The following is a 24,867-nucleotide window of genomic DNA, read 5'->3' on the forward strand; positions in this document are numbered from 1 at the left end:
CCAAGACAAAGCCTTCTGGCACCCTCTCCGCCCCGAGAGGCAGACCTCGGTGGGTCTCAAATACTAATTCATCCAGACTCTGTGTGCCCAGCACGAATAGCACCCTGACAGCCCCGTGTGGGGAGCCCGGACGACAGCGTCCCCTCAGTTCTGCCCGTGTGCTCGCGTGGGGTGCAGGTGGAGGGCCCGGCCTGAGGGGGGCAGAGGGCGGCCTCCTGGCCCCTGCGCGCGCCTATTTTGGGGTTGCTGTGTGTTCAGAGTGAGGGGCCGTGTTTCCTGCAACATGATGCTGGCGTCTGGGTCTCAGGTTAGGAAGAAGCACCTTGGCGGGGCTCCCTGGGGCCTGTCGGCCACTGACCGGCTCCATTCTTGCCACACACCCCGTGGCCCCAGCCGGGACATAGCCACGGCCCGGACGTGGTGGGACTTGTCCGAGGCAGGAAGCGGGAATAAAGAGCTGAGCCTTCCCCACAGAACACAGTCCAGATGCTGCCCGCCGCCGGTCCACCACGATTGTGGGGCGGGGGCGTCCACAGGAGGTCCGGGTGAAGTTGGCAGGGCCCCGTGCGTGCGGGCACATCCCAGAGACACCAGGGACGGGGGCTCCCCTGTGCCGGGTCTGCCCAGGGCCCACACTGTCCAGGCGGGGGGCAAGCGAGCATGGGCATTCGGGGTCAGCGGCAGGGTCAGGATGGCCACGTGGCTGAGGCCTTCTCTGTGGGGGCCCTCTCCTGGCCTGAGGCCATGCAGGGCCTCCGCGGTGGGCAGCCTGGTGCGTCTGGAATTGGGGAGTTGCTGGCCCGTGGCCCCTCGCTGGGTTGATGTGGATGCTGGGTCTCAGCACACCTTTTGTCCTTTTAAGGTGACCTTCCCCAAATGCTCAGAAATGGTTTCAGTGACCTCAGTGGGTCTGTTTCATAGCCCATCCCCTGCCATAGCCACGATGGCAATTAGGGGTGCAGGTTGTGGGCGGGGGGTGGTGGCTGGAGCCCCCAGGGACCCCGCCCCTGCCCCTCACAGGGCAAGCCCAGCCCCAGGCTCCTGCATGAAGCAAGCATGCTAGGGTGGCTTTTACCTACTTGGCGGGGAAGAGTCGGGGCCACAACTGCCCCTTCAGGCAGATCGGGGCCTCCCCGCGGCCCCTACAGACCCACAGCATCATGGTTGTGCCTGGGCCCTGATAGGCGGGTTGGTCAGCAGCACTGGGGAGCCCTGGGCAGGAGCAGGGCGGCCGCTGTCTGCCAGGAAGGTCTGGCTGCAACTGGTCCTTTTTTTGTTGTTTATTTTTTTTAAGAGAGAGCGAGAGCAAGCCAACGCAGGGGAGGGGCAGAGAGAGAGGACAGAGGGTCGGTAGCAGGCTCCGAGCTGTCAGCACAGAGCCCGAAACCCGGGCTTCGTGTACCGTTGAGACCATGACCTGAGCTAAAGTCAGACACTTGACCGACAGAGCCCCCCAGGCGCCCCACCGGCGGTCCTCCTTGGGCACAGCGTGCAGTTGGAGCTTCTGGTCTGGCCTGGGAACTGCCCCAGGTCAGGCATGACGTGAGGGCATCACCGTTACGTCACAGCCACAATGACAGCTCCCCCAGGAGCCCCCCACTCCTGCCAGCCCGAAGGAATTCCCCACAGGCCCCTCCTTCTCACTGAGCCTCATCAGAGCCTTAAGTGGCCCCTTGACACCCCACTTCCTGCCTGCACTGGCATCCTGGCCAGCCAGGCTGCCCTCTGGACAGGTCACCCAGGGCCCTGGCTTTGCTGCGGGTGGGGCGGGGCATGGGGGGCCAGTAGCTTCCTCCCACCCGAGCGGCAAGTTCTCCATAATGACCCAGCATGCTGCCTCCCACCTCTTGGAGAGGTGTCCCTGGGAGTGCCATCGGTCTTGAATCATGGAGGTGCTGGCACGTTTTGGCCCAAAGCCCGGGAGCCTTCCTGCTGTTGGCCCTGGAGGGACATACGCCTGTCTCTGGAGGGCTGCCCTGGCCTCCGCCAGCCCCAGTGTCCCCGGGTGACCTTTGGCACTGGCAGGGTTCAGCCCCCTGCCCACCCTGAGTTGGGTCTGGAGGCCTGGGGGACACAGGGCTTGGGAAGCAAAGTGAAACCCCAGCTCATGGGGCCTTGTGTGTGATCAGTGACCCCATTCCTGCTGGGCGGGCCTGCAGGCAGGGCACCGGCCAGCCCGGCCTAGAGCCGGGAGAGGGGGTTTCAGGGTGGGGACACCCTCCAGTTCTGTGGACTCTGGAGAACAGGCTCACTCTGTGTCCAGAGAGCAGTGTAATGTGATCAGTGTCTCTGGGGAAGAGACGGGCATTGTCATTCTAGAACTTGCTGCGCATGGCTCTCTGCAGAAGGGTGCCGGGTCCCCTGGGGAGAACTCCCTGCTGGGCAGTCACGGTGGGGACACTTGGGGACACCCGGCCCGGCCAGGTGGAGCGGGAGAGTCGGCCTTAGGCCCGTGTCCACCAGCTCTGAATGTGGCCCTCTGATGGGAGCCCCCGTCAGCCTTTCCCCCCACCCCCAGCTCAAGTGACTCACACTGGTGGCGCCTGGTGCCGCGGTGCCCAGAGAGGGCTGCGTGCTCCGGCGGCCAGTCCCGGGGCTGGCCGTCAGGCCTGGCATCCACATGCCACCCGGGCAGGGCGTGAATAGGAGACAGGAGTGCCTTTGATGGCCCAGGACAAACAAACAGGGCCTTGGCCCGGCAGCAGGGCAGGGATCTCCGTGCGGGGCGGCTGCTGTGAGAACCTCGCTGCCGAGGAAGGTTTCCCCAGAGGCTTGCGGGGGGGGGGGGGGGGGGTGTCGAGACCCACTGCTGCGGGGGCAGAGCCCACTGCCCACCACTGGGTCTGAGGAAGCCCTGCACCCACCAGGTCACCAGCCCCTGCTGTGCGGTCGTGGTCGGGAACAGCACCCGAGGACAGAAGGGGCGTTTGTGCTGAGTGCAGGCCCCGTGGGGGCTCGGGCTTCCCAGCCCCGCTCCCCGACTGTGGGCTGTGTCCCGTGTCTTCCGACGGGCACGTCAAGTGCCTCTGAGTCCCTGAGTGTGGTGTCCAGCTGTTCACTGCTGAAGGACACCTGACTACGTGGTTCCCGTGGGACTGTGGTGCGTCTGTCCTGCATCGAGCCCAGACGTGGGGGCTCAGGGCTGTAACTGCCCAACCGCCTCCCCGGGTGGACGCCACGTCGGAGTGCCCGGCTGACCACATCCTCCCGGTGCGGCCATTTCACCGGCTACAGCCACGCTGGCCGTCCGGCCCGGTAGGACTCGCCATGTGGGGTGGCGCTTTGTGTGCTCTGCGCTGGCCACCCAGGGGTCTTCCTGGACAGTGTCTGGTTTGGGTATTTTGCCCCGTTTTCTATGTGGGATCCTCCCTGTTGTTAAGTTTGAAAAACTTTCTCTTTCAAGTGTCTGTTTGCACGTGTTTTCTCCCCATCTGTGGCTCGTTTCGTATTCCTCGGAACAGCATCTTTTCAAGGGCGTGGTGTTTTAAATTTCGGTGCATTCCAATTCCTTGTTTCTTTTATGGACTTTTTTGGTGTTGTTTCTAAGAAATCTTTGCTTCACCCAAGGTCACAAAGTTTTTCTCTTAGGTATTCTTCCAGAAGTTTATAGTTCTAGGCTTTGTGCTGAACTTAGGACGATGGCCCGTTTTGAGTGAGTCTCTGTAGGCACTTCGAGGCACAGGACAGGGCTGGGTCCCCGCTGTACCAGCACCAGCTGTTTCGAGACGGCCCTTTCTCTGCTGAGCTGCCTTTCTTTGCTCTTGCGTGGAAACCCTCGTGTGGGTCTGTTCCTGTGCCTTCGTGGTTATTGTGGCTGTTCTGGGCCGTCTGCTCGTGGACATGTGCAGGGCCGTCCCACTCAGGCCTCTGCACCCACAGGGTGTCCCTGCATGGCAAGGAGCCGCCCCCACAGGACTTCTTGTTCTAAAACCCTGACAACTCACTCCATGGATTAGCAGGAGAGATCCAGTCAAAGTGGTAAAAATGGTCTTTTAGTAAAAATTATAAAAAGTGCACAGTTTAGAATCTTTCTGAAATTTTGTGAGTGGCCTGCGGCAAGGAATGAATAGGGCTGCATCTGCCCCTAGCCACCTTGTGCCCCTTAGGCAGGCGGCTTTCAGGTGGGGGCAGTGGGGGTCCTGGGAGGAGGGACGGGCCCTGGGACCACCTTGCTGGGCGTATCGGCGAGGCGGCCGCCCGACCCCGTCCCCGTGTGATGACAGGGACGTCGGGCCACGGTGGCCCCAGGCAGGATTCGGCCTCTGTGTGGTTCAGATGGGATGAGCGTCTTGACCTGACTTTTTCCCTCCTGCTCTGAGTGGATGCCACACACGCCCCATTTTAGACCCAGACAACAGCTTTGTTTTAATGTCCAGTTGTTCATAAAGGATGTGGTTCCTTTAAGCTTTTTTCCAAGACAATTTATATTTGCTGCCGTTGCCCATGGCGACCGACTGTTGGGCATAAACAGTGCACACCAGGGTGGGGGAGGGGCATATTCTGTATTTTAACGTTAGACTTGATTTCTGCTGTGGGAGAGAGGTGGGTGTTCCCCAAGGCCACTGGGCCCCCACCAGGTTCCTGGGTGGGGATCCCCTGATGTCACTGGTCCCTGGGGGGGGCAGGGTTACCCCGATGTCACTGGGTGCCTAGACAGGGGCAGGGGTTCCCCGATGTCACCAGGTCCCTGGGAGGTAGTCTCCCGATGTCATCGGGTCCCTGGGCAGGGCCAGGGTTTCCCCAATGTCACCTGGTCCCCGGGCAGGGGTCTCCTGATGCCACCAGGTCCCTGGGAAGGGGTCCCCTGACATCACCTGGTCCCCGGATGTCAGCAGGTTCTGGGGGCACTACTTGGTGGGGCTGTGAGTTACGGAGGGGAGTGGCCCTGGCCCGGGCCCTGAGCGCTCTCCTCCCTCAGAGGGAAATCCTGCCGGACCATCACATTCGAGCAGTTCAAGGAGGCGCTTGAAGAGCTCTCCAAGAAGAGATTCAAAGACAAGAGCAGTGAGGAGGCCGTCCGCGAGGTGCACAGGCTCATCGAGGGCAAGGCCCCCATCATCTCAGGGGTGACGGTGAGCATGGCTAGCAGGGACTCCCTGGAGGGCAGCAGCCCGTGAGGTCTGGGGTGGGACAGCAGACGTGTTACTCCCTGGGGGTGTGCTGACCCAGCTGCCGACGGCCTCACGTGCTCACTTGGCCCCTTGCGCTCACACGGGCGCGCCCCATTCTCTCCCTCTACAGAAGGCCATCTCGTCGCCCACTGTATCCCGGCTCACAGACACGACCAAGTTCACGGGCTCCCACAAGGAACGCTTCGACCCATCAGGCAAGGGCAAAGGCAAGGCGGGCCGTGTGGACCTGGTGGATGAGTCAGGCTACGTACCGGGCTATAAGCACGCGGGCACCTATGACCAGAAGGTGCAGGGTGGCAAGTAGCCAGCCCAGGAGCAGCCCTTCCCGCGGGGGCCCGCGCCACCTCACACTTCATTACATTCCCTTGCTCCCTGGGGCAGAACTCAAGACTGGGGCCCCGGGGGGCCGCAGGGGTGGCAGTCAGGCCTCCCCCTGCCTGGGGCCTGGCATGCTTCTCTCTGACCCCCAGGTGGGGCCCCGAAATCACTGACCGTTTCTAACACACCTGCCTCGTCCAGTGCTGGCCGACAACAAATGGCCTTTTTCAGAGCGTCTCCTGGGACCAGACCACACTACCTGGCTTACAGGTGAAAAGTCCATTTTAAAGGGGCCGGTGGGCCACAAGGGGGTGAGTGGGACAGACCCTGTCAGAAGCTGCAAACCCCTGTTGACCTGCAAACCCCTCCCTGGAACCTCGAGGGCAGCACAAGCTAACGCACTAACCAGCAGCACCAAGAAGACAGAAGTGAGCTGCTAACAGGACATCATGAAGGTGTGGGGAGGTGGGACAGGTGCTTGCATGTGCACACACACTCACACATACCCACATGTGTGTGCTTGCACACATGCACATGCTCACACACACACACGCACACACGTTGTGGAGCCGGAGGAAGGTGAGCCAGTGGAAGGGGCTCCTCAGTGGACCAGAGGAACACGGTCTGAAGTTGTCAAAATGGAAACCAAGGACAAGACCGTTTACTTTATTGTGTTTTTCTAAGAATAAACTGGAAATGTATTTGTTCCCAGAATGGGTCAGCGAAGACAGAATACCATTTCTGCCCCTTTCTCTCCTGCCGTTTGTGTCTCTAGGCCAGGAGACCCTGCTGGCTAAGGCTTCCCATGCAGTCGCTTTGCTGGCATGATGGGGTCTTCTGTCCAGGGCCCCACTCTGCACTCAGGGCCTCCGGGCTGTGGGTCCCCGTGGCTGCTCCCTGTTCACTGGCACGTGGCACAGATCTCAGTGGTTCAGTCTCTGCATGAGTCTTCCCTAACCTCTCCCAACCCCTGCAAATGCAGAAAACCACACAAGAGAGGCAGACCCACAAAGGGCTCCGAGGCCAGCAGCATTTGTTGCCATTTGGTTTCTCCATGAGGCTGGACAGGGGAGCCAAGCATTGGGACTCTTGTCACAGTGGCTTCATGGGGACATGTCCCCTTGCAGAAGTGCCACCAAGCCTGGCAAGTGACTGGTGGGGCCGTGTGGTCCTGGCGCTGGTCTTGGGAAAAGCCCATGGGAGCCTCAGGGAAATGCTTCTTGGAGCCCGTCCACCCTGGCCACTGTTCTGTGTCCGTGGCAGCTGGCTGGTTGGGGGCACTCCCTGGCGCACAGCACAGGCGGTTGAAATAAAGACCAGCACCGGGGTGGCACACGCACCCGCCTCCCTGTGCCCAAAGGGCATGCTGGTCGTCGCTAGAGCTAGGGATGGTCCCTTGTCTGTGCAGTGGGGCTCGGGGCTCAAGCTCCCATCCAGCATGGCCCCTCTGAAGGGATGTGGTCCTCCGCCTCGCCCCCATGGTGGGGCCTCGCCAGCAGCTTGCTTCCGAGGTTCTGAGACTTCCCAGTGCGTAAAATCTGAGATGGGTGCAGGCCTTGAGTCACCTGTGCTCACTGCAGTCTCTAGTTTCTACCTTGGCGATCCTGAGCTGCCCAGCCAGGCCTCTCCACCCCATGGTGGGGAAAGGTGGGGAAACCAAGGACTGAGTACTGGAGGAGGGACAAGCAAGCAGGACACAGTATCCCCGGCTGGACTGCGGTGAGGATCTGGAGGCAAGGGGAGGATGTGGGAAATGTTGGAAGGTGACTCTGAACATGACAAATGTTTCTCAACAATGAGCAGATCACAAACCAGACCTCCTCCCAGATCCTCTTGGGCACCATGTTGGGGAGCACCGTCTGAGGCGGTGGGGCTCCACCTCCTGCCATTCCACCTGGGTCCCCCCTGTCACAGCCATGACGTAGCGTGGACACTGGAGTCCAGCAGGACCTTGGCCCCCACAGTGTGCATGCCCCAGTGAGCCAAGGGACGAGGGTCCCCATGCCAATGCACAGCCCCCCTTCCACCAGCCCTTCTCAGCCCCTCTCACCCCCAGGAGGCCATCTTCTGTGCCAGAGTGGGGTCTCCAGGCAAAACAGCCTCCCCAGGATCACCCTGGGAGATTGGGGTCTAAGCAAGAGAAACCACACATCTGCCTGCCCATGGGGACCCCTGCTGTCACGCCCTTCCCCAGAGCAGGAGCCCTCTTCTTGGTGGAAGGCACCAGTGCCACAGTCTGGTGGAGCTGAGCTGCTCACTTGTGACCAGTGTTTCCCAATGCGCTCCTGACTGTTCTCACAGCACCTTCCCATGGGGTTTGTGAATGGGTCCCCTTGGCGGTCCACCCCGTCCCACAGCAGGGAGGTCCGGTTGGCCACACAGGGGCTACAGTCTCCCGTCTCCCCTGCCCAATCCCAAAGCCTCTTCAGATGGCACCCGTCCCCAGACAAAGCCTGGACGTTCCCTCAGTCAGGAAGGAGGGGGAGGTGGCAAAGACTCCATCAGGAGTCCTCAGTGCTCTCCATTCCATCAGCTTAAAATAATCTGCTAAACGTGTTGCCGCACGTGTGTGGCCCCCGCACACAGAACGTGTGCGTGTGCACGCACACGCACGCACACGCGTGCTCCTCCATCGGCGTCTGAACACTGAGAACACACAGGCAGGGTGTGTGTCTTTGCTGCATGTTATATGTAATGCCAATTATCTTCTACTAACCGTGGTTACCCAGAAATCCAGTGTCTATCTGTGAGTGAGAGACCGCACAGCACGAGGAGACAGGACACGTTCTGCCAGGGAGGGCAGGGCTGACAGCATCTGAGTGTCAGGAGACCTGGAGGAGGGTGCTTAACACTGATCACACCAGAACGCTTATTTATTTCTATTTAACGTGATAGGATAGGCAACTAGGTGGCGGTAACAGTCAGCTTTACCAAAGTGAAGTTCAAATCATGTAAGTTTAGGATGTTATCGCAGAAGATATATATTTATACCGGAGTATTTTCACACCTCTAGTGTCCCCAGTCCTACGTTTGCGGCAGATGAAAATCACAGCCGATGCGAGAAGCCGGGGAACAGTGCGCGCAGGCGGCTCGCTGGCACCACTTCCTGTTGGTGTGGCTCTGCGTCTGCGTCCCTGTGCTCAGCGCTCAGGACATGCCACGGGCATCCCTCTGGCTGCTCGGTGGACAGGGCCTGCGGCAGCGGGCTCATGCCCCCACCCCAGACTGCTTCTGTGAATAGTTTTTTGGCGCCCAGCTGTGCCCGTGTGCTCAGTCGGGCATGACGTATGGCCGGTTTTGCGCTATGTCGCCTGGTAGTGGTAGGAGGGGACACCTAAAATTTTCACCATCTGGCCCTTTATGGGAAAAGCATGTGCTGGCCCTGCCCTGGGGACCCAGCCCAGCTCTCTTCATACACAAGCTGGCGGCTCCCCCGTCTTGCAGTCCACGCTACATGGGACGCCCTGTGGTCACCTGTTCCATGCAGGCCAGGTTGAAAATTCCAACTGTACTGTGAAGTTACCAATAGGCTAGAATGTCCTTAAAACACTGACCCTGAACAGCTCCCCTCCACTGATTGACTACTGAACACTGTGGAACCTGGTGGTTCAGGGTATGGCCTCTGTCCCTGGGCATGTGGAGGGCATGGCCCCAGGTGGGCTGGGCAGTGGCCACCCTGAGCTTCGAGAGGTTTTTTTCTCTCCCTCTAGACTCTTGAAAACCCAAACCAAGCCAAACAGAAAGGAAACCCGCACAACTTAAAAGAAACTTGAAAGGGATCGTATACTACTAGTTTGTACTAAGTTTTTTTCAGGAAAGGGAAATAAATTTATATATATATATATGCAATATATTTTTACACTGTTTTGTTACCATTAGGGAGTCCTGAGTGTATCACTTTATCAGTGTGATAGTGAAGAGTAGAGTCGACGTCTTGGGTGTTCTGACTCAGAAAGGCACGTCTGCTGGCGTCTCAAAGCTGCACTCAACCAGGGATATGTATGGGATCGGGGTGGCCCTCCTCTCCCTCCCCAGAGCGTGAGGCACTGTGTCCCCGGTCAGAGCTGCTGTCAAGGCCTGACCTGCAAACCTGTAGTGAAGCAGCTCCTGTCTGTCTGCATACTGCTCCTTCTGTGTTTGCTGTTAACATTGTGTGTCAAATTGGTAAAGTGATAAATAAAGGTGTTGAAATGTGGATCTGTTGTCCTCAAGGTGCACCACCTACACCAGCAGTCGCACACAGGCACTAACATCTAACATGGACGGGCTGTGGGAGGGGCTGTGGGAGGGATGGGAGCCACAGCTCACAGGGTCTCACGTCACCTCCCCGCAGGGAGGAAACTTCTGCTTCCTCATTTAGACGGGTGACTCCTGGCCTGACCCCAGGCCACCTGCCTCGTAGTCCCCAGGCTCGTTCCAATCTTGCCCTGGTGCAGCCCCGGGTGGGGGCCCAGACATAGCAATGATGTCCTCGAGTAAGTACCAACATGAAATCCTCTGTGAAATAGTTTTCAAAACTGAAGATAAAGGCATTCATTCTAAGACTACAACAAGGAAAACTGCACCAGCAGACATTAAAAGTAAGTCTAATTGCAGCAAGAACATGACCACAGACAGAATGTCTGCAGGGAAGTGGCTCAAAAAATGGGCAGTAAGTAACCATACAAACACCCTGTAAATAAATGATTTCTGTGGGAAAAAAATATTTCACTAAAATACTCGAACACTGGGGCGCCTGGGTGGCCCAGTCAGTTAAGTGTCCGACTCTTTATTTCAGCTCAGGTCATGATCCCACAGTTTGTGAGTTCTAGCCCAGAGTGAGCCTCTGTGCTGGGGGTGGAACCTACTTGGTTGGGATTCTCTCTCTCTCTCTCTCTCTCTCTCTGTCGTTCTCTCTCAAAAACAAAACAAAAAGCAAAAACCAAAAACCAAAAAACCCTTAAAAACCATCACATGGAAGCCGAAGGGTGCCCAGGGAGGTACAGGCTCATGGCTCCTGTATGCTACCGGGGGAGCAGAAGCCCTGATTAGATGAACACCAGCTGTGATAATATGCCAGAAAGAATGCATAGCTTCCAAAACCAGCAGAGGTGAAAATGGCTACAGTATAGAAGGGGACAATCACAGAAGAAACAGAATACAAAACAAGAAGAAACAAAAGCGTATCGATTATGTCAGGCGATATGGCAAGAGAAAAGAGAGAAAAGCGATAAAGTAAAGGTTTTAGAGCTGAATGCATCAGTAATTTCCATTAAAGATGGAAAGGAACAGAAGCTGTGGTGCAGGAGAGGAAGTGAGAGAGAACGCGGCGCCACGGACCAGCATGAACCACAGCCAGGGGGACGGGGTGGCCCCAGCACCGTGGGGAGGACGCAGGTGCGGACCAAGCCTCGCCGGCCCCGCCAGAGCCCCGCAGCTGGCCCTGGTGTTCTGCCTGCTCTGTCACCGGCCAGGGCCGCCCCGACGTGTCCTCGGCTTGAAAGCGGAAGTGGAGCTTGAGGTTGGGAGCAACCCGTGGCCATCGCTCACCCACGTCCCTTCCCTTCCCCGAATGGCAAGGACTTGCTTGAAGCAACTACCACCCCGACGGGTCTGCCTTAGGGACACAGCTCCAGATGCTGAGGCCATGGAAATGCCATTAAAAGACTGTTAGGCCAAAAACTTGGACAATTGGGCAATACAAGCGAATTCGAGATACAGCCCTTATGAGAACTCAGGAAGAAAGGGACAGACTGCGCCATCCCAGGGCTTAGGCCGAGTAACTACTGGCAAAGTAGAAAACCCCCCAAACCTAGTGGCTGACACAGTGACATTCCTTTCTCATGCACACGGAGTCCAGCAGAGGTCAAGGAGGGCTCTCTGCCCCCAGGAGAGAAACAGGCCCGCTGGTCAGTGGCACCGCCGGCAAGGCTACGGAGGGGACGGCGGCCACCCTGGTGGCCTGGCAGCTCTTCTCTGTCCCACTCAGAATGAACCACATGGCCCCAAACCCGCTGCAGGGGGCTGGCGAATGGAGGGGTGGACGGGTGCTCTGTGAGAAGGGGCTAAGGGAACTAAACCCGTGGCCAGAAGTCTCCCACAAAGAGCATTTCAGGCCCAACTGGCTTCCTCAGCAAGTTCCATCACACACTCAGGGAAGAGAGAGTTACAACCTGTCCTGAATTCTCCTAGAAAGCAGAGAAAGGTGCACAGCTGAACTTTTATCACGGGCATGGCGTGGCGGTGCGAAGGCTGAGGATAGCGGCACCTTAAGAGAGGACCGTAGGTGGCGTCACCGCGGGGACAGGACTGGTTCCTGCCGCCGTCCCAGCCAACAACCACACCATGTGGTGCCGCATCAGCGGGGTCCTGGGACCAGACTCTAGCTACTGCTTCCTCTTCACGACAGCGGGGGCAGGCACTTATCACCCCTTTCTACAGATGAGGAAATGGAGACCCAGAGAATTCCAATAATTAAATGTCAGATATTAAGTGGGGTATCCAGAATACAAAATCCTAAACAAAATAGTAACCAAATCCAAAAGTATGTTTGCAAAGGAAAACCCATCATTACTAGGCTGTGCTTAACCCAGAAAATTTCCGTTGTTTTTACGTTATCAAATTACCGAAATTAACCACATGAACAGAATAAAGGAGAAAAACCACATGATCATCTTCAATGGCTGCAGAAAAAGTGATAAAATTCATCCATTCACAATAAAAAATGTCTTGGCAAATTAACACTACAAGGAGCTTCTTTAACTTGATAAAGTCTATCTATAAAAACACTATGCATCACACACCCTCTACAATGAAAACATTAAATCTTTGACAGTAAGTGCTGGAAACATGGACCAACAGAAACTAATACACTTCTAACGGAGCATCAGTGTAACCATTCTAGAAATCATCTGAAATTACCTGCAGCAAAGGCGTTAAGAACATGGTTCAGGAGTTAAGTGAAACACGAACATAATGGGACACAAAGTTAATAAGAAGAACCAAATGGGATTTTAGAACTAAAAACATATGTAATTTCTGAAATTAAAAATCCATTATCTACACAGGCCCAACTGCAGAATGGGTGAGGCCTGTGACAACGCAGCAGAAATGACCCCAACGGAGGGCAAGAACGAAAGATGGGGAAAAAGACCTGAAGTCTGGGGACCCGTGGGGATGCTACCAAGTGGTCTGGGTGTAACTGGGGTCCGGGAGGGAGGGTGGGACAGAAGCTGGATCGAATAGCCATGTTGAAGAAATGGTGGCAAAACTTTCCCAGATTTGATGAAAATTATAAACTCACAGGTCTAAGAAGCTCAACGAAACCCAAACAAGAGGAACATAAAGTAATAGCATGGGGAGCGTTTCCAACAAGCCTAAAATGGTTGAATGCTAAAATCTTTTCAAAAAATTTAAAAAAAACGGTATGATGAAAGAAACTGCACTCCCCCACAAAAACCGTATTTGCTGTGACATGCTTTCCTGCTAAGTTGCAGAGAAACTGATGCCAAAGGACACACCACGACCAGACAGGAGGGAACCGGGGAGGCCACCCCAGTTCCTGAGGGAAACGCCCGACCCCCGACCGCCAGTGGCAGAGCCCGACGACACACGCAGGCACCTGTAGGCCTGCCTGCTCTTCTCCATAAATTAAGTAGGCTTGGTTTAAAAAAGTACTTTGTTTTACCTAGAAGCCAAGTATTTACATAAGATAAGAAGTTTCCAAACTAAAAATCGAGTATTTTGTCCGTGTGCGCTCTAATTTTCAGAAATGCACTGTAATTGTAAGCAAGAGAGCGCCTGGGGAAATACTTCCACTGTCAGGCAGTGATGTCACAAAATGGTATTTTTAATGTTTCCCCAAACTGTGTTACTTTTATTAAATCTTGGAACGTATCTGTCCCACCTGCGCCTCGCTTGCTTCATGAAAGAATTCAGTGAGAAAATCTCAGTCACAATTTATAAAAAGTCACTTTTTAGAATGTTAGTTTATCTTGTCACACAAAATTATTTAATGATCACACACACGCTCTTTAGGGAGAAAAATACTGCATTTTATCTCAAGATATTTCACGGAAAATTAATGATGCTGGTCTCAAAAAACATCAATATGTCTTGTCTCAAAACATGTGAAGGGCTTGGATTAATCCTTCTTTTTTTTTTTTTTTTTGCAATCTCAGGAGCAGGAGCAGCGTGGAGTCAGAGGGAGCCACCCTGGTTAGCACCTCCCTGCAAACACTACCCCTACATGTCCTTGTTCACAGACTCACCTACAGGCAGATCAATCCCATCTTTTCAGGGTGTTTTACAAAACCGAGCTGGAGGCCCTGAACAGTTTCACAACTTCAGCTGATTATGAACGGGAGGCAGAGCTCTGCCCCACAATCGTACCAGGTAGAAAAGAGCTTCCGCGGTTTACTAGGTGCGTGGAGGCGACGCAGACGCGGCCTAGCAGCTGCCGCGCGGGAACAGGCCCAGCGTCGTCTTGAGCTCCTTGTAGCTCCAGTGCAGCTGCTCGACCTCGGCCTTGTGCTGCGCGTGCGCCCGGCTCAGTTCCTGCAGGAGGTACTCGTTGGTGCCGACCAGGGAGCTGGAGGAGGGCGCGGGGGAGCGACGCCTGAGCACCGCCTGCCGCCTCCTCTCCAGCAGCGTCCTCCCTCACCTGGCCGGGGCCCTCCCCGTCCACCCCGGTCCCCGCAGCCAACCCCCTCCCGTCTCCCACCGGATCCCGCTCCTGCCATCCGCCCCTGGCCTCCAGACCGCGTGAGGCTACGCGTGACCCGAGCCCTCAGCCACCAGGCCACGTGCAGGCTCAGCACCCGGACGGACGGGAGAAGGCAACGGATGACAGAGGGGTGCCTCGCTACTCCAGCCGCACCTGTTTTCTGAGAAAACCATCATCATCTTCCCAGCTAGCAGAACAATGTTCTCATTCTGGAACAGATCCAAAGACTGACATCTTTCTATCTCCCGGTCCGATGTAAAGGGGCTCCCTGAATAATTCTGACATAGTGATAGCGTAACTGAAGAGTCCTGGTTTTACAGTGTTGACCACGGTTGCCTTTGGAAGGACTTCAGGGAAGAAGCGGCCCTGTACTGCCCACTCGGCCATCTGCGAAGCGCCCTCGCCCCCCAGTCGGCAGTGACCAGGGATAGATGGGAGCGGGGCCATCTTCCCATAGACGCATGCCCCTGACGACAGACCTCCTGTGCAGGCACCAGCCGTCTGCTCCGGCCAGGCTAAGGCCCAGAGTGGATGAAGTCAGCGTGGACCACCACTGCCCCCCACTTCCACCCGCTGCACGGCAGCCCCATCCACACGCAGCCCACAGTGCTGCAGATGGGGGCCCATCGGGTTCTGGGAGCCATCCTGCCTCACCTATCCCCCCCCTACACCCATGACGGCTACCTTTTGCTCCCTTCCGCTGCTCCATCTATGCTCCAGCTCATCTCCCAGGAGCCCCTTCCCCTCTGTACCTCGTGCTTGGGGTAGGGCCTGCTGACCCCCCAGCGTCACAGCCTGGCTCCACCTAGGGCCGTGCTGCACTCGAGCCCGGGGGAGGTGTGTGGGACTCCGCCCAAGGTGGGGGAGTAGGGGTGAGTTGGGCTCAAGCTCTGCACCTCCACGAAGGACACCTCACACCACCCAGTGAGCGGCACGCCTCCTCCCTGCACCCGCTTCCCAGCACACGATTCTCTGGATAGAAACTGAGGCTCCGCCTGGACAGCCCCCACACTGCCTGCTCCCTTCTCACTACCCGGCACACAGCTGGGAGTAAAGGGGGAGCCCCGCGCTCTAGGAGAACAGACAGAAACCACGCCGGGTGGACCGGGACAGCCCGGTCTCTCAGCAGCTCTCACCCGCCTCTCACAGACGCTGCAGCAAGAAGGGACGTGCTTTTCCTGAAGAAAGGGGAGCTCAGGGGAGTTCTAAGTCAACCGGCGACGCGTGCGGCCCAGAACCCCACCTGCTGCGATGCCACCAGGTGGCTCCTCCGTGTACCCTGCTATCACTGGGGCCGGCCCTGCCTCCCCCTGCCCCCCCCCCGCCGCCCCGGCCAGGCACCTGTGGCTCTCCTGCAGCATCTGGGTCAGCTCCCAGACCTTGTCGTAGTGCTCCAGATGCTGCTTCAACTCCACGATCTCACCAGAGAGCCTCTTCACACTTGTTTCAAGTCCTGAAAGAGAAAAAAAGTAGCATCATTTAGTGAAATTGAATGTGTTTGAGTGTTTCATGTCCTGAAAGCTAAAATAGTTCGAATTTAAACTGGATTGGGACACCAAAGACATATAGCTTGGAAAAGTTCGGTTTCTGTAAGCAACTCAAAAATCACCTTGGGATTAAAGCCTTGGGCCTCTGCCCTCCGGACACCCACGGAACCACAACCCCGCATGGAGGGTGGAGAGTGGAGACAGAGGTGGGCCTGGTGCCAGCTGGAAGCTCATTCCACTGATCTATGTGCTGGCAGGAAAGGGCCTTCAGGGGTGTTTCTTCCACCAGGCAGCAAGCTCTGCCCTAGGGGAGGCCTTGAAGCTTTGGGGACAAGCGACAAGAGGCCCGCAGTGGCCGCATGTCTCTGATGTGTCCTCTGCTCCCAGGCCCATCAGTGACACACTGTGTGTTTGGACTCCATCTACGTGACTCCTGTCTCTGGGCTTCCAACTTGTGAGGAGAAGAAATATATCATTTCTTGGCTCCCAAACCCCAAAACCAGGATCCAAATAAATCCACACACAGACACATGGCTGTGGAACTACACAAGTCCAGAGACAACAGGAGAGCCAGAGCGGGAAGGTACGGGAAGAGGTTCGGTGAGGACACGGATAGCAGGCTCCCACAGCAAAGGCAGAGGCTCCCAAAAGCACTACGATGGGACAACACTCCTCAGCATCCACATCCACCTGCACTTACACCGGAGGGTGAGTGGAAGGGATTGTGGGAAGAGGACAGTGAAGGCACAGTTTCGGCATCCCCCAGAATCCCCATAGTAGTCTAGCACCAAGAGTAACTAGATGACAAAACTGGAGTCCCACAGACGACCTTTCAGCACCTGGTGGTGAGGCAGCCTCAAGACCAAACACGAGAGCCACAAGCCATGCACGGCTTCATCTGTGGGAGAGGAGCAGCGGTCAGGAGGGGGGCAGCTGCTAAGTGTCCCCTATTTTCACAAGAAATCCCTTCAGGGCAACTGAGGACCCGCGGCTGACACGAGAGGCTCGGCCTCCTGCGGCAAGGGCAGACCAGAGGACCCCGTGTGGTCTGAAGGGACTGGAGCAACCCTGGGCCCTCAAGGCTGGCCTGCCCAGTCCCTTCCAGAGCAGGGCCGTACCACAGAGGAACAGCTGGGGAGGGGCCCAAGTCGTGCAGGAGAGGACACCAGAGGCAAGCGGGAGAGTGAACAAGGCCTGGGAGTCCCCCAAGGGGCTGCTGAACTTCTCTGTGAAGTTTGACGTGCTGCGTGCTGTACTCCTGGACACTGAGAGGACGAATTCCATGTGCAAGTGAACAGCACAGAGCACTAAAGGCAAACTCCACACACAGCTGTTGCCCCTGGACAACAGGAAGCCACACTCGGGACACATCAAAACCAGGACTGGATATTTCAGAATGAGCTAGGGACAGAAAGGAATGATATAAGAGGGGTGCCTGGGTGGCTCAGTTGGTCAAGCATCAGACTCTTGGTTTCAGCTCAGGTCGTGATCTCACGGTTTGTGAGCTCGAGCCCCACGTCGGGCAGTGCACTGGCGGTGTGGAGCCTGCTGGGGACTCTCTGTCTCCCTTCCCAACTCGCACTGTCTCTCTCAAAATAAACAAATGACCTTAAAAAAAAAAGAAATGATACAAGAAATGGAAGAACAACTTAGTCAGAAATGGGAATGTCAGAGAGGAGGCGGCTGGCCTCAGGCACGAGCTCACAGCAAAGGAAAGCTTCATGAGAAGTGAAGGCTGAGCAAGTGAAACAGGACAATGACATCTCAGGAAACAGGTGAAAAGTGGAAAGTTTTTACATGAAAATTAAAGAAGAGACTATGACGAACTCTTAGCATGCCATGAAACAGCCCGATAAACACAGCGGAAGAGGCCTGAGTAGGTGCGTCACAGATGCCTGCCCAGAGCGAGGGTCTTGTCTGTGGCTGCGCTCCCAGGACCAAGCCCACACAGAGGGCCTGTGACGGGCCGCAGCCTGGAGACATCTGCTCCGTGGCCCTTTAAGAAAAGTTTCTGGACCCCTGGGGACCTCGGTGGGGCAGTCCTCAGTGAAGTTAAAACCTCCCAGAGACTTTGCGGTTTGCACCCAGACGAGATTCACGGAAGACACAAACTACCACCAGCCCGTCGCTGAAACCCCAGAATCTGACCTTGAAATACCAAGTGCACTTTTGTAAAAATGGCAAAATAGAAATACAGTGAAGAGAGGGAAATGAAAGTGACCTGGCTCTGGAAGAAACGTGACAAAGAGGAAAAGCACCATGCTGCTGGGAAGAGCCAAGGAGACAGAGGAGTGACCGTGTGCATGCTCGGGGAGGCGGGCAGGGGGCTCCCCGGTCCATGGCATTGCCAACAACACGGACCACATCCGAGCTTTTAGGGGTCTGCTCAGACCAAGTGGGAGCGTCTCTCAGCCCTCAGGACATTTTACAGTATTTACTGGACCTGAAGTCTACCTATGAGTGTTTGAACACTTACACTTCACCAAATAATGTTACCAAATAAACCACAAACTCACCAGTAATCTGCAAGTTTAACGTAGCTGCAGTGTCTGCATTTTTTACTTCTTTTTTCAGGCTGAACAAAAGAGCCTTTAGGCTACTATTCTCCTCCAAAGATTTGCCTAGATGCTGTCTCAAGTCACCCTAAGGACACAGAACAATACACTTAAGACAGATGAGTCAAATTCAGTAAAACGTATATCGAAAACTAAACCTTGGAAATCACCAGATGTTAGTTTTCTTTTATATGTCATAGCCAACAAACCACAATGTGAACAAGAGAAATCACAACTGCCCCCAGCTGAGCAGCACAGTGTACTTCAAAGGGGACAGTGAGAGGGGTGGCACAGTTCACGAGGGGGCAGGTGGTGTCCCCGGAGTCCCTGGGGAGGGTGTGCTTCAGCAGGAGAGGAGATGTGCTGGCTGCCGGAGCCCTGCCTCCTCCAGGAAGGCTCCATGGTTACCACAGCCTGGCTCCCTCTCTTCTCAAGGAGCAGGAACAAGGGCTGGGCAGTGTGCCAGCCCCAGGTGGTCCCTCTGGGCTCACTTCTTGGACAAGAGCGCAGGCAGACCCCAGGGCTCTGCACTACCCCCAAGCAGCGCCTCCCTGCAGCCTGTAAGTGGATGGAATCAAGCCTGCGGGAGCTGCAGACGGAGTGGGCTCCCCTCGCACCCGGAGACAGAGGCAATGCCCAGCACGCCACGGGACATTAAAAGGGAGGAGAGGGGACCGAGGCCACTGTGAGAGCTAGTGGCATATGACCCATCAAAGCCACCTTGCCTGCAGAGAAACCAGCACGCGCACCCCCACCAGAGGAGTGAGCGTCTGTCTCAAAGTGACAGGGGCCCTTTCAGGAAACTGCTACGCTCATTCTCCACCCCAACAGCCCAGCCAGCGCACTGGCCCCTCTGTGTGCACATACGCTAGGGCACTACAGAAACTGTTACACGGCCAGTTATGTCCGACGACTCGTCTCCCGAACATGTGGAGTTCTGAGAGGGCAGGGGCCGGGCCCCAGTGCTGACGGTCTCAGTGGAGGCTGAAGCAGGGACAGTGGACAGACGGCGCTCAGATACATGCAACACTGCTGCCTAGAGCCAGGCTGGACCGGTTCGGGGACAGGGCTTTCGCCAAGACTGGCTCCCCGGGCACTGGGATCTGAGGAGACACGACTGAGGAACCAGCGTCCTCACAACGGGGAGGAAACCAGGGTCAGCAATGGGCCCTTCAGGAACAAATGACTTCCTCTGTGAGAAGTACCTCCTGGCTGACTCACCACAGGCCTCCTGACCGAGCTCCACTGACCAAGCCTCCCCTCCCCTGGGATGGGGTCAATGGGGTGAATCTCAGAAACAACTGAGCAGGGCTCTTGGGCTTCCTGATGGTTCAAGACTGCTTGTCCGGGCAGGACCTCTCACTGCCCCCAGCCACGGTCACCCTGTAGGACAGGGTCAGTCAGACCGTCCACAGAGGTGAAGGAGCGCGACTTCCACACTAGACTGCATCACTGTGGAACGGACCCCAGGGGCCCGTCTGCATGGATCCCACTGGTCCCACACTCAGCACTGTAAGGGGACGGGCTACCTACTCATCTGCACCAAACCCAAAAGCCGTGGCCTTTTGTTTCCATGGTTAACCGGCCATGCCACGTCCCATGGGGTCAACACTGTCCAACAAAAAGAACGTCTACGCAGTGATTATGGTTCAGGGTCACAGGGCTCCAGTCCTTTCTGGATGCAGTCACCACTTGTGTGCACACATACATGTCCACAGTGCATCCATCTAAAGACCAGAGGCCGCCAGTATCATTTCACCATTTTTTATCTTTTTCTCTAAAAGTAAAGCTTCGTGTGGGATCTCTGAAATGGCAGCTTCTCATATAGATGGTATCAGGTGTTCCAGAGACCTGTCTCCCAGCAATCCTGTGGCTATTCTCAGTCCCATCTTCTGAAAGACATGGCTGACGCCGAGGCTGGATGGGCAGCTGCCAAGACGGCCCAGGGGTGCTCCCGCCATCACGGGGCGCCCTCCCCTCATGTGGGTGGACCTACTGACTGGATCCTGGGCAACACACTATGCAGAAGTGCTGACACGTCCCTCTCAAGAGCAGGTAACAAAGGACGACCTTCTACCAGGCCACTCCCTGGCCCCGAGGAGCAGCTGCCATGCCGTGAGGGCCTCGGGCGGCCTGAAGAGAGGCCCTCGTGCACAGATCCAAGGCTGCTGTAGGCAAGTCCGGCAGGGGCTACCCACCTCCATCAAGCCCTCAATCGACAACGTGATGGCAAGACCCTGAGTCAGACACACAGCTCGGCTGCTCTGGGACTCCTGACCCACAGGAGATGTCGACAATAAATCCTTGCTACTGACTGTGCTGCCCTCTAGGGTAACCTCATAGGCAGCAGTGAGGGACACCACACAGAGGGCTACGTAACTTGCGAGGACTGACCGGCTGCTGTGTCCCAGCCCACCCTCTCAACCACATGACATAATCTGTTAGTACTGACTCTTTACAAGAAGAGCCCCCTGAACACAGTCCATCTAGTAAAACTCAACCATAATAGTTAGCAAGGTAAACAACTTCACCCGGCTGAGTGCACAGTAGACATCTTACTCATTTACACACACACACACTTACTTATTTTGAGAGGACAGCATGAGAGCATTTGAGAACATACAAGATGGGCAGAGAGAGAGGGAGAGAATCCCAAGCAGGCTCTGTGCTGATTGCCCATGTGGGGCTCGATCTCACAAACTATGAGATCATGACCTGAGCTAAAATCAGGAGTCAGACATTTAACTGACTGAGCCCCCCAAGCGCCCCACATGACAGACATTTTAAAGTAAAAATTGTATATATTTGAGGTGTGCACTTGATGATACACACATAGATGGTGAAATGATTACCACAGTCAAGCTGATTACTGCAGCTTCTCCTCACAGTTAACATTTCTTGGTGAGCACATCAAAGCTATTTTCATAGCAAACTTCCAGACTCACTGCAGTATAGGAACTATGGCCCCAGACCTAGTCATCCTGCACAACCACGGAAATGTCCCCTTACCGCCATCTCCCTGTCCCCCCACCTGCCCGCCCCTGGTGATCATCTCCCACTCCGTTTCTATGTATTCAACTCTTAGACTCCACTTATAAGTGAGACGATGCAGCTGATTTCTTGCTCTGTCTGGTCACCGGGCACACTGTCCTGCAGGTCCCTCCATGTTGTTGAAGACAAGACTTCCTTCTTTTAACGGCTGAGTAATAGTCCATGCTATAAGTACACATTTTTTTTAATCTGTTCATCCACTGACGGACAGTTTGGTTTCCCGTGTCTTTGCCACAGTGGATAATGCTGCTGTGAGCATGGGAGTGCAGATCGCTCTTGGAGGTACTACTTTCACTTCCTGTGGTCACATACCTGAAAGTGGGATTGCTGGGTCATATCACAGACTTATTTTAATTTGGGGGGAGCCTCCATACTGTCTTCCATGCTCGCTGTGACAGTTTGTATTCCCTCCAACAGTGCACGAGGTTCCCTTTTCTCCACATCCTCGCCAACACGTTTTGTTTTTTTTGATTCTAACTGCTTCTGACAGGTGACGTCTCTTTGTAGCTTTGATCTCCTTTTCCCTGATGATGAGTGATGCTGGGCATCTTTTCGTGTAGCTGTTGGCCATTTGAATGTCTTCCTTGGAGAAATGTCTATTCAGAGCCTCCAGCCATTTCTCAGTTGGGTTCTCTTTTTGCTACGGAGTTGTGGTATTTATATATTCTAGAATTTAGCCCATTATGAAACAAATGGTTTGCAAACATTCTCTCCCAGTCCATAGGCTGCCTCCTCACTGGTACTGTGCAGGAGCTTTTGAGTTTGATGTAGTCCCACTTGTGGATTTTTGCTTTTCTTGCCTGTACTCTGGGTGTCAAATCGAAAAAATCATCACCAAGACCCTATCAAGGGGCCTTTTCTCTGTTTTTTTCTAGAAGTTCTACAGTTTCAAGTCTTAACATTTCAATCTTTAATCCATTTTGGTTTTTTTTTTCAACGTTTATTTATTTTTGGGACAGAGAGAGACAGAGCATGAACGGGGGAGGGGCAGAGAGAGAGGGAGACACAGAATCTGAAACAGGCTCCAGGCTCTGAGCCATCAGCCCAGAGCCTGACGCGGGGCTCGAACTCACGGACCGCAAGACCGTGACCTGGCTGAAGTCGGACGCTTAACCGACTGCACCACCCAGGCACCCCTCTTTAATCCATTTTGAATTGACTTCTATGCATGGTGTTAAGGGTCTGGCTGCATTCTTTTGCATGAAGCTATCCAGTCTTCCCAGCACCATTTACTGAAGAGACTGTCCTTTCCCCATCATATATATTCGTGGTGTCCTTGTCAAAAATTTGTTGGCCATTTATGTATGAATTTATTTCTGGGGTCTCTATTCTGTTCCATTGATTTGTGTGTCTGTTTTTATGTCAACACCATACTGTTTTGATTACTATAGCTTCCTTCATAATATAATGTGAAATCATGGAGTGTGATGCCTTTTTCTTAATATGGGTTTGGCTATTAAGGGTCTTTTTGTGCAACTAGAAAAAGGAGAATACAAATTTTAAGAAAAATAATCACAAATTTTATAATTTTTTATGTCTGTGAAAAATGCCATTGGAATTTTTATAGAGATTGCACTGAATCTGTACATAACTTTCAGCAGCATGGGGTTTTTAACACTATTAATCTTCCAATTCATGAACATAGGATATCCCTCCATTCATTCATCCATGTCTTAATGTTTTCAGTGTTTAGATATTTAACCTCCTTGGTTAAATATATTCCTATGTATTTTATCCTTTTTGATGCAGCCATAAATGAGACTATTTCATTTCCTTTTCAGATGACTGTTGGTGTAAAGAAACACGACTGATTTGTTATACTGATTTATGTCTTGCAACTTTACTGAATTGATTAGTTCGAATAGGTTTTTGTTGTTCTGAGTCCTCAGGATTTTTTACACATACAATCCTGTCCTCTGCAAACAGATAATCTTTCTTCCTTTCCAATCTGGATGTCTCCTTTTCCTGCATGCTCTTGCTACTACTTCCAGTGCATGGATATGCACGTCCTATATGTGTCCGATAGTGGGTCTTAGCTTAGAAAGCAAGCTTTTGGTTTTCTCCCCCTGATCATGATGTTAGCTGTGGCCTTATCATAAGTGGCCTATATGGTGTTGAGGAAACTTTCTTGTGTTATCTGTTTTGTTGAGACTTTTTATAATGAATGGATGTTAATTTGGTCAAATGCTTTTTCCCATCTGTTGAGATGACTGTGTGGTTTTGATGTTTCAATCTGTTTATGCGGTGTTTTAATTAGCATATGTTAAACCAACCTTGCATTCCAGGGGGAAATCCCACTTGGTTATGGTGTATACTTTTTTTGATTTGTTTCTTGAATTTGACTTCCTAGTATTTCACTGCAGATTTTTAAATTATGTTCATCAGTGGTATTAGCCTGTTGTTTTATTTTCTTGTGGTGTTTTTGGTATTAGGGTGATGCTGGCTTCATAAGTGAGTACAAAAGTATTTACTTCTATTTTCTGGAAGAGTTTAAGAAGGAGTATTAATTCTTCTGTGAATGTGCAATAAAATTAAGCCATGAAGCCATCAGGTCTTGGTTTTGTTTGTTGTTGTTGTTATTGGGAGGTTTTATATTATTGCCCAATTGCCTTATTTGTTATTGGTCTGTTCAGGCTTTTTTTTTTTTTTTTTAATTTTTATTCATTTTTGAGAGTGAGAGAGACAGAGTGCGAGTGGGGGAGGGGCAGAGAGAGAAGGTGACACAGAATTCGAAGCAGACTCCAGGCTCTGAGCTGTCAGCACAGAGCCCAATGTGGGGCTCAAACTCATGAACTGCAAGATCACAACCCAAGCTGAAGTCAGACACTCAACTGACTGAGCCACCCAGGCGCTCAGGCTTTACTTCTTCTTGATATAGTCTTGGCAGGCTGCATGTTTCTCGGAATTTACCCATTTCTTCCAGGTTCTCCAGTGTGCTCACATATAAGCACTGGTAACAGTCCTTAGGACCCTTTTTATTTCTGAGGCATTCACTGTGATGTCTCCTCTTTCACTTGTGATTTGAGTCTTCTTCCATTTTCTTAATCCAGCTAATGGTTTGTGGATTGTGGATATTTTTTCCAAAACCCATCTCAGTTCTGGTATTTTTTCCCCATTATTTTTCGAATTCTCTATTTATTTCTGCTCTGATGTTTACAATTTCTTTCTTTTTTTCTGTTGCTAACTTTGGGTTTAGTTTCTTTTTCTAGTTCCCGGAGGGGTAAAGTTAGGTTGTTGAGATCTTTCTTCTTTTTTAACATAGGCATTTGTGTGTAACGGTCTTACACGGTGAGGTTAGGAAGGGCGGGGGCAGCCCTGCCCAGCCAGGAGTCTTGGGCTCGGGCGCTGGGGTGGAAGCTGTACTGGCTCTACCTGCCCTTGGGTGCCACCTGGTGGACAAAGTCCATCCAGTCCAAAAGCAAGCACGTCGTGGGCCTGTGCTGACTGATGCAGGCAGGACAGCAGCAGGGACCCCGGGCTCACCCAGCTAACTGGAGCCTCTCTCGCCAGTGGTCCCAGTGGTCAGAGTGCCCGAGCCAGGGAGCACCAGGGCCACAAAAACTCCACCTCAAGCCCAGCTCCATGTGTGCAGGACAGGCAGGGCTAGGACATTGAGGCTA

General features: G+C 54.0%; 2 protein-coding genes across 5 annotated transcripts in view; one reads left to right on the top strand and one right to left on the bottom strand.

Annotated features, from left to right (window-relative positions):
• The first annotated feature begins 660 nt into the window (after positions 1 to 660).
• On the top strand, positions 661 to 9,645 carry TPPP (tubulin polymerization promoting protein). The gene is made up of 3 exons (XM_053213919.1): positions 661 to 772; positions 4,903 to 5,072; positions 5,242 to 9,645. The coding sequence occupies exons 1-3, from the start codon at positions 661 to 663 to the stop codon at positions 5,434 to 5,436; spliced, it is 477 nt and encodes a 158-aa protein (XP_053069894.1). The 3' UTR covers positions 5,437 to 9,645.
• A 3,816-nt stretch (positions 9,646 to 13,461) lies between these two features.
• CEP72 (centrosomal protein 72) overlaps positions 13,462 to 24,867 on the bottom strand; it is a 35,697-nt gene continuing 24,291 nt past the window's right edge. For 3 of the 4 annotated variants that reach the window (XM_027073300.2, XM_027073295.2, XM_027073302.2), the window contains exons 10-12: positions 18,158 to 18,284; positions 15,496 to 15,607; positions 13,462 to 14,019 (exon numbers count right to left, since the gene is read on the bottom strand). In XM_027073300.2, the coding sequence (XP_026929101.1) occupies positions 13,878 to 14,019; positions 15,496 to 15,607; positions 18,158 to 18,284 (381 nt within the window). In that variant the 3' untranslated portion in view covers positions 13,462 to 13,877. The remainder of the gene's footprint in view (positions 14,020 to 15,495; positions 15,608 to 18,157; positions 18,285 to 24,867) is intronic. The other variant, XR_003425155.2, reaches the window with a different exon arrangement.

The sequence above is a fragment of the Acinonyx jubatus genome, unplaced genomic scaffold (genome assembly GCF_027475565.1).
Source record: "Acinonyx jubatus isolate Ajub_Pintada_27869175 unplaced genomic scaffold, VMU_Ajub_asm_v1.0 scaffold_20, whole genome shotgun sequence".
In the NCBI taxonomy this organism is placed as follows: domain Eukaryota; kingdom Metazoa; phylum Chordata; class Mammalia; order Carnivora; family Felidae; genus Acinonyx; species Acinonyx jubatus.